This window comes from Nomascus leucogenys, chromosome X (assembly GCF_006542625.1).
Source record: "Nomascus leucogenys isolate Asia chromosome X, Asia_NLE_v1, whole genome shotgun sequence".
In the NCBI taxonomy this organism is placed as follows: Eukaryota; Metazoa; Chordata; class Mammalia; order Primates; family Hylobatidae; genus Nomascus; species Nomascus leucogenys.
Window position 1 is genome coordinate 121,577,555 of NC_044406.1, and position 12,208 is coordinate 121,589,762.

Below are 12,208 nucleotides of genomic sequence, written 5' to 3' on the forward strand. Positions count from 1 at the left end.
GAACTCAGTCAACCTACAAATATTATTGACTTTTCAATTTGTTAAATGTGCATTATTTGGCCAGTCAGGTGCTTTGGGAATAAACTTGTGAAGTGCATTGTTTAAGTCTTATAAATTGATGAATGGAGGTGAAAAACAAATTTCTTTCTTTCTTTCTTTCTTTTTTTTGAGACAGAGTTTCGCTTTGTTGCCCAGGCTGGAGTGAAGTGGCATCATCTCGGCTCACTGCAACCTCTGCCTCCTGGGTTAAAGCAATTCTCACACCTCAGCCTCCTGAGTTGCTGGGATTACAGGCGCCCGCCACCACTCCCAGCTGATTTTTTGTATTTTAGTAGCGTTGGGGTTTCACCATGTTTCCCAGGCTGGTCTCGAACTCCTGAGCTCTCAGGCAATCCACCCATCTCGGCCTCCCAAAGTGCTAAGATTACAGGCATGAGCCACCGCGCCTGGCCGGAAAACACATTTCTAACATGATTGCACTGTCGAGTTGGGACACATTGGAGCATATTCTGTCTTCAGATGATTTGAAGATATTTTCTCTTTTTGTTACCTTCCTCATTACTTATTTAAATATTGATCTAGAAATGCAGCGATCTGTGCTGTTGTCCTAGGGAATGTTTTTCTCTCCTGTTTCACTGGATTATATGAAGATTGGGCTGTTTGTTGTATGAATTTAGTAATACTTTAAAACATAACTGCATTTCATCTAAAAATCAGTTCTGAGCTACAGGGAACTACCATAAGAGATTTTCTTTCATCCATAGTTATGCGTGGGGTACAAAAGAAGTGGTCTCTGTCGGCAAGAAGAGCTTATGTTGTTCTTTTTTCCAGGTCTTTTGGTGGGCCTTGTGCTTCGGTATGGCATTCATGTTCCGAGTGATGTAAATAATGTGACCCTGAGCTGTGAAGTGCAGTCAAGTCCAACTACCTTACTGGTAAATGTTAGTGGAAAATTTTATGAGTATACGCTGAAAGGAGAGATTAGTTCACATGAACTCAATAATGTTCAAGATAATGAAATGCTTAGAAAGGTAAGTTCTTAAAGGAAATCTTTGAATCTTTTTTGTGTCTAACTAGCAGCAAAATGATTCAGGAGAAAATAAGTAATGGATTTTTAATGATATTTAAAATAATGAGTCTTTTTCAATGGAGTAAAACCTCAGTTAACAAATGTAATAATGTAAGGAAATGGATATGTCTGTACAACTCATTTTCTGATTGAGGCTAAGTAGTGTAACTTTTTGTTTCTCTCTGGATTGTTTACAGCTTGTGATAAATGGAGACTGGGATTAAGTTAAGCAGAATTTATAAGCATTTCTTTCCATTTGCAGATGGTCCTTATAGTTTTCTTTTTCTTTATTTATTTTATGTTTTCTGAGATGGAGTCTCACTCTGTCGCCCAGTCTAGAGTGCAGTGGCATGATCTTGGCTCACTGCAGCCTCTGTCTCCTGGGTTCAAGCAGTTCTCCTGCCTCAGCCTCCCGTGTAGCTGGGATTACAGGCGTCTACCACCACGCCCGGCTTTTTGTATTTTTTAGTAGAGACGGGGTTCTACCATGTTGGCCAGGCTGGTCTCCAACTCCTGACCTCAAGTGATTCCCCCGCCTCGGCCTCCCAAAGTGCTGGGATTACAGGCGTGAGCCACTGTGCCCAGCCGGTCCTTACAGTTTTATAGTACTTCAGCACATTGGCTTTATTTGATAATACCTAAAATATTCTATTAATATTTCTTTCAATTCTTTCTTGCCTTGCTTGTATTCTATACTGATCACAATTTAATCTTTCTTTGATTCACAATCTGACACAACTTCAGGGACCCTAAGCGTGAGTCTGAGTTATTGTACCATGCTGTGCATAAAGCTTTATGTTAGAGTTTGAGTTGCAATTATACTGGCTCCCAGAAATCCCTGGAGCTGCTTTCTCCTGTCTCCCTCATAGGTTTATCATGACGTTTCTCAGTGCCACTTTGCTCATGTCTCTTTGTTTTCTCCTACCTTTGCTGTTTGCCTTCACTTCTGTCTGCTACATTGGCAGGACTTGACTTTTTTTTTTTTTTTTTTTTTTTGACACAGGGTTTTACTCTGTCACCCAGGCTGGAGTGTAGTGGCACGATCTCAGCTCTCTGCAACCCCCGCCTCCCAGGCTCAGGTGACTCTCCAACCTCAGCCTCCTTAGTAGCTCAGACTACAGGCATGTGCCACCATACCCGGCTAATTTTTGTATTTTTAGTAGAGTTGGGGTTTCACCATGTTGTCTAGGCTCGTCTCAAACTCCTGGGCTCAGGCGAACCACCTACCTCAGCCTCCCAAAGTGCTAGGAGTACAGGCAGGACTTGATTTTTATAGCTACTTGGTTGTGTTTCTGACCATCTTTAATGCTTTTAAAATTTCATGTGAACTTGAGGTTTACCTTGCAACAAGAGTTCTTTCCACCTGTGGAAAATTCCAATTCCTTAAAAGTTCTAGTAAACGAAGTTTTAGCATGGGTTTGTGTGCAGCTACTTTGTGTTCATGTCACATTCTACTGCAGCCTTATGAACAGAAGGGGGTATTTACATTTTTATGGTGACTAGGTCTTAAAATGAGTGGGCTATCGGAAGTAGAAATCTGAGCCGTACAGAAACTTTTTGCTACAATGTTATACACCTTTAGAAATGTTATCTATGTAAGAAATCTGTTTCTTTTTGCCAACAATAATACTGTACTCTTAAGTTTTATATTACCAGTTTGGGGTTTCATTCATTCATTTATGTTTTGTTGTTGTTGTTGTTGTTGTTTTGTTGTTTTTTTGTGTGTTTTGTTTGTTTGTTTGAGACGGAGTCTCGATCTGCTACCCAGGCTGGAGTGCAGTGGTGCGATCTCGGCTCATTGCAAGCTCCGCCTCCTGGGTTCACGCCATTCTCCTGCCTCACCCTCCCGAGTAGCTGGGACTACAGGCACCTGCCACCACGCCCGGCTAATTTTTTGTATTTTTAATAGAGATGGGGTTTCACCATGTTAGCCAGGATGGTCTCGATCTCCTGACCTCGTGATCCACCCGCCTTGGCCTCCCAAAGTGCTGGGATTACAGGCGTGAGCCACCACGCCCGGCCTCATTCATTTATTTTTGGGACGGAGTTTTGCTCTTGTTGCCCAAGCTGGAATGCAGTGGCACAATCTCGGCTCCTCCACCTCCCAGGTTCAAGTAATTCTCCTGTGTCAGCCTCCCAAGTAGCAGGGATTACAGGCATACACCACCATACCAGGCTAATTTTGTATTTTTAATAGAGATGGGGTTTTACCATGTTGGTCAGGCAGGTCTCGAACTTCTGACCTCAAGTGATCCACCTGCCTCGGCCTCCCAAAGTGCTGGGATTGCAGGCTTGGGCCACTGCACCCAGCCAGGTTTCTTTTATTTAAAGCAAAAATAATGTCCATGCTTTCTCTTACTTTTTTTTTTTTTGAGACAAAATCTCACTCTTTTGCCCAGGCTGGAGTGCACTGGCACGATCTTGGCTCACTGCAATCTCTGCCTCCCGAGTTCAAGCGATTCTCCTGCCTCAGCCTCCTGAGTAGCTGGGATTACAGGCACACGCCACCACACCCAGCTAATTTTTGTATTTTTAGTAGAGTTGGGGTTTCACCATGTTGGCTAGGCTGGTCTTGAACTCCTGGCTTCAGGTGATCCGCCCACCTCCGCCTTCCAAAGTGCTGGGATTACAGGTGTGAGCCACTGCGCCTGGCCCTATTTTTAACTTTTTTCTTTGTTTGTTTAGATGGAGTCTTGCTCTGTCACCCAGGCTGGAGTGCAGTGGTGCAGTCTCAGCTCACTGCAGCCTCTGCCTCCAAGGTTCAAGCAATTCTCCTGCCTCAGCCTCCTGAAACATTTTTTAATGACATAGTATTTTAATACACTTTCCACAGATAGGCCTTAACTGATTGTTCCAATGCTATCTCCTGGTCGTTTGGTTGAGAAGTAGAACAGAAGCTATCCTAGATGAAATATTTTAATGTTCTTGCCTTTGACTAGTTTAACATATAGTATTTTTTCTTTTTGATCATTTGATAATGGAATATGAGGTCTTCTAGGGAATTGATTTAAAATAACTCTTTATTTTAACAGGTTACTTTTGATCCAGAAGTATTTTTCAACATATTACTTCCTCCTATCATATTTTATGCAGGTTATAGCCTGAAAAGGGTAAGTCTTTTTGTCTTTCATATACTTTGAATAATCTTAAACTCCATGGGCTTTGTAATATTTGACACTTCAGAAATGGGCTGTTCTTTCCAGATTACCCTCCTTTCTCCTCTCCTTATCCTTTTTAGATGCTGAAATTTATACCTGTACAAGAATGTTTTCTCTTATTTATCCTAGTGAATAATGCATTTAATCCTAGTGAATAATGCATTTAATATTAGCATAGCATAGAAAACCTTTTCTTTTTCAAGTAACTGGTAAGTATTCTAACAGTGTAACTTTTTTTTTTTTTGTCAGAGACATTTTTTTCGAAATCTTGGGTCTATCCTAGCATACGCTTTTCTTGGAACAGCAATTTCTTGTTTCGTTATTGGGTAAGTATTTTAAGCTTAAAATACTTTGTAGCCTTCAAATTATAATTTTAAAATAATATATTTTTGTGTAGGGACCAGCCCCACAGGGTCGGTGGGTCTCTCCCCGTGTGTGGCGACGAGAGAGTGTAGGAATAAAGACACAAGACAAAGAGATAAAAGAAAAGGCAGCTGGGCCCGGGGGACCACTACCACCAATGCGCGGAGACCGGTAGTGGCCCCGAATGTCTGGCTGCACTGTTATTTATTGTATGCAAAGCAAAAGGGGCAGGGTAAAGAATGTGAGTCTTCTCCAATGATAGGTAAGGTCACGTGGGTCACGTGTCCACTGGACAGGGGGCCCTTCCTTGCCTGGCAGCCGAGGCAGAGAGAGAGAGAAGACAAAGAGGAAGACAGTTTACGCCATTATTTCTACATATCAGAGACTATTAGTACTTTCACTAATTTACTACTGCTAGCTAGAAGGCAGGGCCAGGTGTACAGGATGGAACATGAAGGCAGACTAGGAGCGTGACCACTGAAGCACAGCATCACAGGGAGACGGTTAGGCCTCCGGATAACTGCGGGAAAGCCTGACTGGTGTCAGGCCCTCCACAAGAGGTGGAGGAGCAGAGTCTTCTCTAAACTCCCCTGGGGAAAAGGAGACTCCCTTTCCCGGTCTGCTAAGTAGAGGGTGTTGTTCATTGACACCTTTTGCTACCGCTAGACCACGGTCCGCCTGGCAACGGGCGTCTTCCCAGACACTGGCGTCACTGCTAGACCAAGGAGCCCTTCTGGTGGCCCTGTCTGGGCATAACAGAAGGCTCGCACTCTTGTCTTCTGGTCACACCTCACTGTGTCCCCTCAGCTCCTATCTCTGTATGGCCTGGTTTTTCCTAGATTATGATTATAGAGCGGAGATTATTATAATATTGGGATAAAGAGTAATTACTACCAACTAATGATTAATGATATTCATATATAATCATATCTAAAATCTATATCTGGTATAGATATAGATTTAAAATATAAAACTATTCTTGTTTTATATTTTATTATACTGGAACAGCTCGTGTCCTCGGTCTCTTGCCTTGGCGCCTAGGTAGCTTGCCGCCCACATTTTTGATTTATGCAGTGTTATATATTCCTGACTGGGTCTAAAGACTTTTGCAATATTCACATAGGTAATAAGTTGTTTGAATTTTCCTTAAGGCCAAAGTATTACCATATTTCCATGACATGAGTTAAATTTGGGATTAGTCATAAAGTACTACAGTAAACCCATCTTACTTTATCCTAATTTTTTTAACAGTTGATATTTTTTTCTAAAGTAGGACTGTGTTTATTGAACAGGTCAATAATGTATGGCTGTGTAACGCTGATGAAGGTGACGGGACAACTTGCAGGAGATTTTTACTTTACAGATTGCCTACTGTTTGGTGCCATTGTATCAGCAACTGATCCAGGTATGTTTTATATGAATGGAGTTTACATACTCAAGATACATTGTTTTGCAGTCAAATACATGTGGGTTTTTCTTTCTTTGAGGTGTAGAATTCATGATTAGATACTTCCTTAGTACTATACTTTCTAATTGTGGAGGAAAAAACAAAATTCATGATTCCTTTTGGCTTCAGCACAAATTTGTTTTCCTTTTCCTTTTTTTTTTTTTATTGCATTTGCCTATTACTGGTCCACAAGTTGACGCTGTTTCAACAAGGACTATAAGGTACTTTCTTCAGAAATTCATGTTGGTCTTTATCCCTAGTGATTGAGCATAGAAGAAGATGAACTAGATTATAGATTAGTTTAAATGGGTAATAATTATATATTTCCTTTCAAGCTTTTAGAAAACCAGTTCCCTAAAAATCTTTCGGTTTCTATTCAGCTGTATGCATTTAACAGTAAGAAAAGATGTTTAAAAATGATTGTTAGAAGGCAGTTGTGCTAATACAGGTTTGATTTGGAGTCATTGGAGGACTTTAATATACATTAAAGAATTGTTTTTATAAAATTGGCTTTATGATTATACAGTTGTTTGTTTAATATTAACACAACTTGTTCCCCTGTGCTTTTAGTGTCAGATCTTCTAAAAGTTGTGTTCCAGAGTGAATTTAATTGTACTGAGTTAGGTTTTAGTTTTCCTGATAGAGCATTGGTAAACTTAACAGCAACATTCAAATTAGGAATTTGGAGAAGATACAGAATGGAAAGGTTGGGGAAGGAACATAGACTGATACTTTTGAACTAAGGATGGAAGTTTTCTTTTAGCATGCTTTAAGACTTTCGTTGAAGCTCATTTTGTTTTACTTTTTAACCTCGTAAGTTAATCATCTTTAATTGTCATCCAGCACAATTAAAGGTAGAATCCTAAGGTTATCTCTGCATTCCTGTGTTAACTCTGATAACACAGGGCTTTATGGGAAGGAGAAAAATGTGTTCAATACTCTATGAGAGATATTTTGGCTGGACACAGTGGCTCATGCATATAAATGCCAGTGCTTTGGGAGGCCGAGGTGGTAGGATCACTTGAGACTGTGAGTTCGAGACCAGCCTAGGCAACACAGTGACACCCTGTCTCTACAAAAAAAAAAGAAAAAGAAATAGCTGAGCATGGGGGTGCGTGCCTGTAGTCCTAGCTACTTGGGAGGCTGAAGTGGGAGGACCACTTGAGCCTAGGAGTTTGAGGCTGCAGTGAGCTGCAATGAGGCTGCAGTCTCATTCTGCCCGGGCAACAAGGGCGAGACCCTGTCTCCAAAAAAAAAAAAAAAAGATTTTAAAAGATTAGTTAGAGGGCCATTTTAGAGAATTTGTGTAGTTTAGCATTTTTAAAACTGGAAATTAAATTGCTTCCTTAAAGACCACCAAAGCTGTCCTCTCATTGTTTGTAGCTACTCCCATTATCAACATGAAGGTAGGATGGTTTTTGCAAGGAGCCGGTGGTCTCTGGTTTCTGTGTCCTTTCATTATAAGCAAGCTTCTCAACTTTTCAAATCCTATGAGAAATCTGAGTCCATTGGCTTGGCTACATTATTTCAACTTTCTGGTTTTGTTTGATAGGACTATTGCCTGAATAGCAATATATAAAGTTGCTTATATAAAGTTGGACTGTTATTTTTTTCTGAATTATGTAGGCACTTGCCCCATTTCTATTATTTTGCCATTGTTAACTTGCTCTTAGAAGGGTTTCTTTTAGAAATTCTGCACTATTGCTCTACTCTCCTTCTCCCCCTTTCTTGATGAGCTTTGGTATCAGTATATTCCAGCTGTAATGCTTTGTAATAGAAACTATAGCTTTTAAAATATACTGGACATGGTGGCTCATGTCTTTAATCCCAGTGACTCAGGAGGCTGAGGCAGGAGGATCACTTGAACCCAGGGGTTTGAGGCTGCAGTGAACTGTGATTGCGCCACTGTACTCCAGCCTGAGTGACAAAGCACAACGCTGTCTCTTAAAAAAAATTTAAATAAATAAAATGCAAGTTTCTTGTTTTTGTGATTGGCATTTGAAAAGGCTCTCTCAGCTGGGCCCGTTGGCTCACGCCTATAATCCCAGCACTTTGGGAGGCCGAGACAGGTGGATCACGAGGTCAGGAGATCGAGACCATCCTGACTAACACAGTAAAACCCTGTCTCTACGAAAAATACAAAAAAATTAGCCAGGCGTTGTGGCAGGCACCTGTAGTCCCAGCTACTCGGGAGGCTGAGGCAGGAGAATGGCGTGAACCCGGGAGGCGGAGCTTGCAGTGAGCCGAGATTGCACCACTGCACTCCAGCCTGGGCGACAGAGCAAGACTCCATCTCAAAAAAAAAAAAAAAAAGCTCACCTCTGCTTATATTAATTTTTCATGTCCGTTTGGGTTTCTTTAGTAACTGAGCTATGTGACTTAGTAATTAAAGTTATAATATAACTTCAATCTCATCTGATTTTCTAAGATTTCTCATATAATTGCTTTCCTAAAAGGAGGATTTATTGTTTTTCTTCTTAAGCTGGAATATTCTCATAGTTGGCTTCTTATTAAGACAAATCCAGCAGCTGTAATTCTGGTCATAAATTTTACCCCAACCAAAAACTAAACCTGTGTTTTCATTTCCTACTGTCTTTGCTAAACCTTTGTGCTTGCAATTTGTAAGTCAAGTACAAATGAGTTGTAAGGCCCAAAGAAACAAAGTTTGCAACATTAGATTCTTTTCATAATATTCTACATTAAAGATTAATGACTACATGGTCTATAAGAAATTCTGAATATATTCTTTGTGGGAAAGAAATGTACAAGGCACGATTATTAACATCTGCATGAAGAATGTAGGCCAACTCAGTTCTTCGGGGTTACTTTCAGCCATTTTTAAGAGAGAGAGGAGAAGTTTGTGCAGGTACACAATTAGAAAAGAAAAATATTTATATAAAATTACAGGGTCTTTAATATGGTAAGAGAATGTTTATTAGGATTGAATTCTAGGAGGAAGAAATGAATTTCTAAATAACTCTCAGAGTCATCTACTGAGGAGAATATGTTATATTCGTAATGTCTAAGTATTCCTCTGACTCTTTTTACTTACTAGTGACTGTTCTTGCTATATTCCACGAGCTTCAAGTTGATGTTGAACTCTATGCACTTCTTTTTGGTGAAAGTGTCCTCAATGATGCTGTTGCCATAGTGCTGTCCTCGTAAGTGTTTGTTTTCTTATTATATTCTGAATATTAAGTGTGAGGGTACTAGGAACTGAAAGTCACTTATTGAATAAAGTACATTATGAATGGAAACATTTGGAAGAATGAGGCATTTTTTTTCCCTCTTGAAGAAATGCATATTTTATAGATAAATTGGAAAATACAGGGAAGAGAAAAATATGTACTGCCACCACCTAAAGACAATTACTGTAAACATTCTAGAACATTTCCTTTTTCTATGTATGATATTGTTACATAGTTGTGATTGTAGTGTCTATCTAATTTTGTATTCGGTTTTAACATTACAACATGAGCATTGTATTTTTTAAATTAGATTTAGTATTTTCTTTTCTTTTTTTTTTTTTGGAGATAAGAGTCTCACTCTATCATACAGGCTGGGGTGCAGTAGCGTGATCTCGGCTCAGTGCAACCTCTGCCTCCCAGGTTGAAGTGATTCTCCTGCCTCAGCCTCCCGAGTAGCTGGGATTACGGGTGCCCACCACCATGCCCGGCTAATTTTTGTATTTTAGTAGAGATGGGTTTTCACCATGTTGCCCAGGCTGATCTTCTCCTGACCTCAGGTGATCCACCTACCTCGATTTCCCGAAGTGCTGGGATTACAGGCCTGAGCCACTGCGCCGGCCTTAATTTTTTCTGAATACATAATATATTCACGTGGCTCATAAATTAAAGTCATGTAAAAAGTTACACACAGAAAATTCACACTCTTACGTCTGTCCTCATCCACCTGTCCCCCTAGTTCCTTGTAGATAACTTTTTTTTTTTTTGAGACGAAGTCTTGCTCCTGTCCCCCAAGCTGGAGTGCAATGGCACGGTCTTGGCTCACTGCAACCTCCGCCTCCTGGGTTCAAGTGATTCTTCTGCCTCAGCCTCCTGAGTAGCTGGGATTACAGGCTTCTGCCACCACGCTCTGCTAATTTTTGTGTTTTTAGTAGAGACGGGGTTTCACCATGTTGGCCAGGCTGGTCTCGAACTCCCAACCTCAGGTGATCTGCCCGCCTTGGCCTCCCAAAGTGCTGAGATTACAGGCGTGAGCCACCGCGCCTGGCCTAGATAACCATTTTTATTAGTCTCTTACCTATCTTAGTATTTCTTTATTCAAATGCAGGCACAACTGTGAATAAATAGTCTTATTTGCCTCTCATTTCTTATTTTTAAAGTCACATACTGTCTATCTTCTGGAGAATTTTGCATGTCAAAAGAGTGAGTATTCTCATTCTTTGCAGCTATATAGTATTCTCTATGTGAACTGCATTATTATTTATTTGCTCAGTCTCCTATTGCAGGACATTTGAAGGATTTTTAATCCTTTGCTGTCCCAAACGGTGCTGCAGTGATTAACCTTGAACTTACCTTGTTTTATACATGTATAGGTATATTGGTAGGCTGAATGCCCCAAAGTGAGATTGGTAGGTAGGTTAAAGGGTAAAATCCGTTTGTAATTTTGTTCGACATTGTTAAATTGCTCATCAAAGGAATTGTAGCACTTTGCACTTTCACCATTAAATTATTGGTCTGTTTCCTCACAGTTTCGCCAGCAGAATATTTGTCAAACTTTTATATTTTTGCTAACTTGATAATTGAGAAATATCTCATCGTAGCCTAATTTATGTTTCTCTTACTTGACATAATCATTTCAAAACATTTTTAATCTCTAGAAGTGTTAATATATATTATAGATATGTAGTTATATATTACTTATAACAATTTAATTGCAGACAATTTTGAATGAGCAATATTTTTTATCTAATTATAGAAAGTACTATACATGTTACTATAAGGTGTTTGCAGGTTGAAGAATGAGTCTGAACCTCTGAGGAATTCAATCCTGCCTCCCTACTTTTTTTTTTTTTTTGAGACAGAGCTTTGTTCTGTCACCCAGGCTGGAGTGCAGTGGTGCAATATAGGCTCACTGCAACCTCCACCTCCCAGGTTCAAGCAATTCTCCTGCCTCAGCCTCCCGAGTAGCTGGGACTACTGGCATGCGCCACCACGCCCGGCTAATTTTTGTATATTTAATAGAGACGGGGTTTGACCGTGTTGGCCAGGCTGGTTTCGAACTCCTGACCTCAGGTGATCCACCTGCCTCGGCCTCCCCAAGTGCTAGGATTACAGGCGTGAGCCACCATGCCTGGCCCCTGCCTACCTACTCTTATTAGGCAAATATCTAACTCTATAGGCAGTTGCCTTTACTTCATACCAGAACTTTCTATGAGAGAGAAGTAAGAGCCCTTCACATTTTCTCTTTATTTTTATTTCTCTCCTTAATTTCCACTTTGTTAGTTATGAAAGAATAAAACATCGGCCGGGCGCGGTGGCTCATGCCTGTAATCCCAGCACTTTGGGAGGCTGAGGTGGGTGGATCACGAGGTCAGGAGATCGAGACAATCCTGGCTAACATGGTGAAACCCCATCTCTACTAAAAATACAAAAAATTAGCCGGGCGTGGTGGTGGGCGCCTGTAGTCCCAGCTGCTCGGGAGGCTGAGGCAGGAGAATGGCGTGAACCCGGGAGGCGGAGCTTGCAGTGAGCCGAGATACCGCCACTGCACTCTGGCCTGGGTGAAAGAGCAAGACTCCGTCTCAAAAAAAAAAAAAAAAAAAATCACTGGCTCTGTTTTGCGTAGCCTGATTGTCTTCTGCAAAGTTGGAAATTACTATTTCTGAGATGTAACATTAATCCCTTAAATGTTGTGTATGAAGATGTGCAAAAGGCCATATCCTTTTTTGTGAATGCGGTGTATGTAAATATTACCCCCTCCTCACCATATTTATTGCCAGATTTTTTTTTGCAGCTGTCTGCAACTAATATAAATTTAACTTGAGAAATAAAGCCTAAAGGCTGTAACTCATATTGATACTGAACTTTAGCACCTTCAATGATGATAGGTGCAGAGTAAGAGTTTTACATTATTTGAAGTAAGGGAGAAATGGATAGTATGGTTATAAAAAATGTTATAAAAAATGAAGCAACAAAGATTGTTGAA

The 12,208-nt window shown here is 40.5% G+C and overlaps 1 protein-coding gene across 3 annotated transcripts in view; it reads left to right on the forward strand.

Annotated features, from left to right (window-relative positions):
• The window catches only part of SLC9A6 (solute carrier family 9 member A6), a 63,044-nt gene that overhangs the window by 8,282 nt on the left and 42,554 nt on the right, over positions 1-12,208 (forward strand). For all 3 annotated transcript variants that reach the window (XM_030807025.1, XM_003272553.4, XM_030807026.1), the window contains 5 exons: positions 832-1,031; positions 4,102-4,179; positions 4,477-4,553; positions 5,883-5,995; positions 9,093-9,198. In XM_030807025.1, coding sequence (XP_030662885.1) covers positions 832-1,031; positions 4,102-4,179; positions 4,477-4,553; positions 5,883-5,995; positions 9,093-9,198 — 574 coding nt within the window. The remainder of the gene's footprint in view (positions 1-831; positions 1,032-4,101; positions 4,180-4,476; positions 4,554-5,882; positions 5,996-9,092; positions 9,199-12,208) is intronic.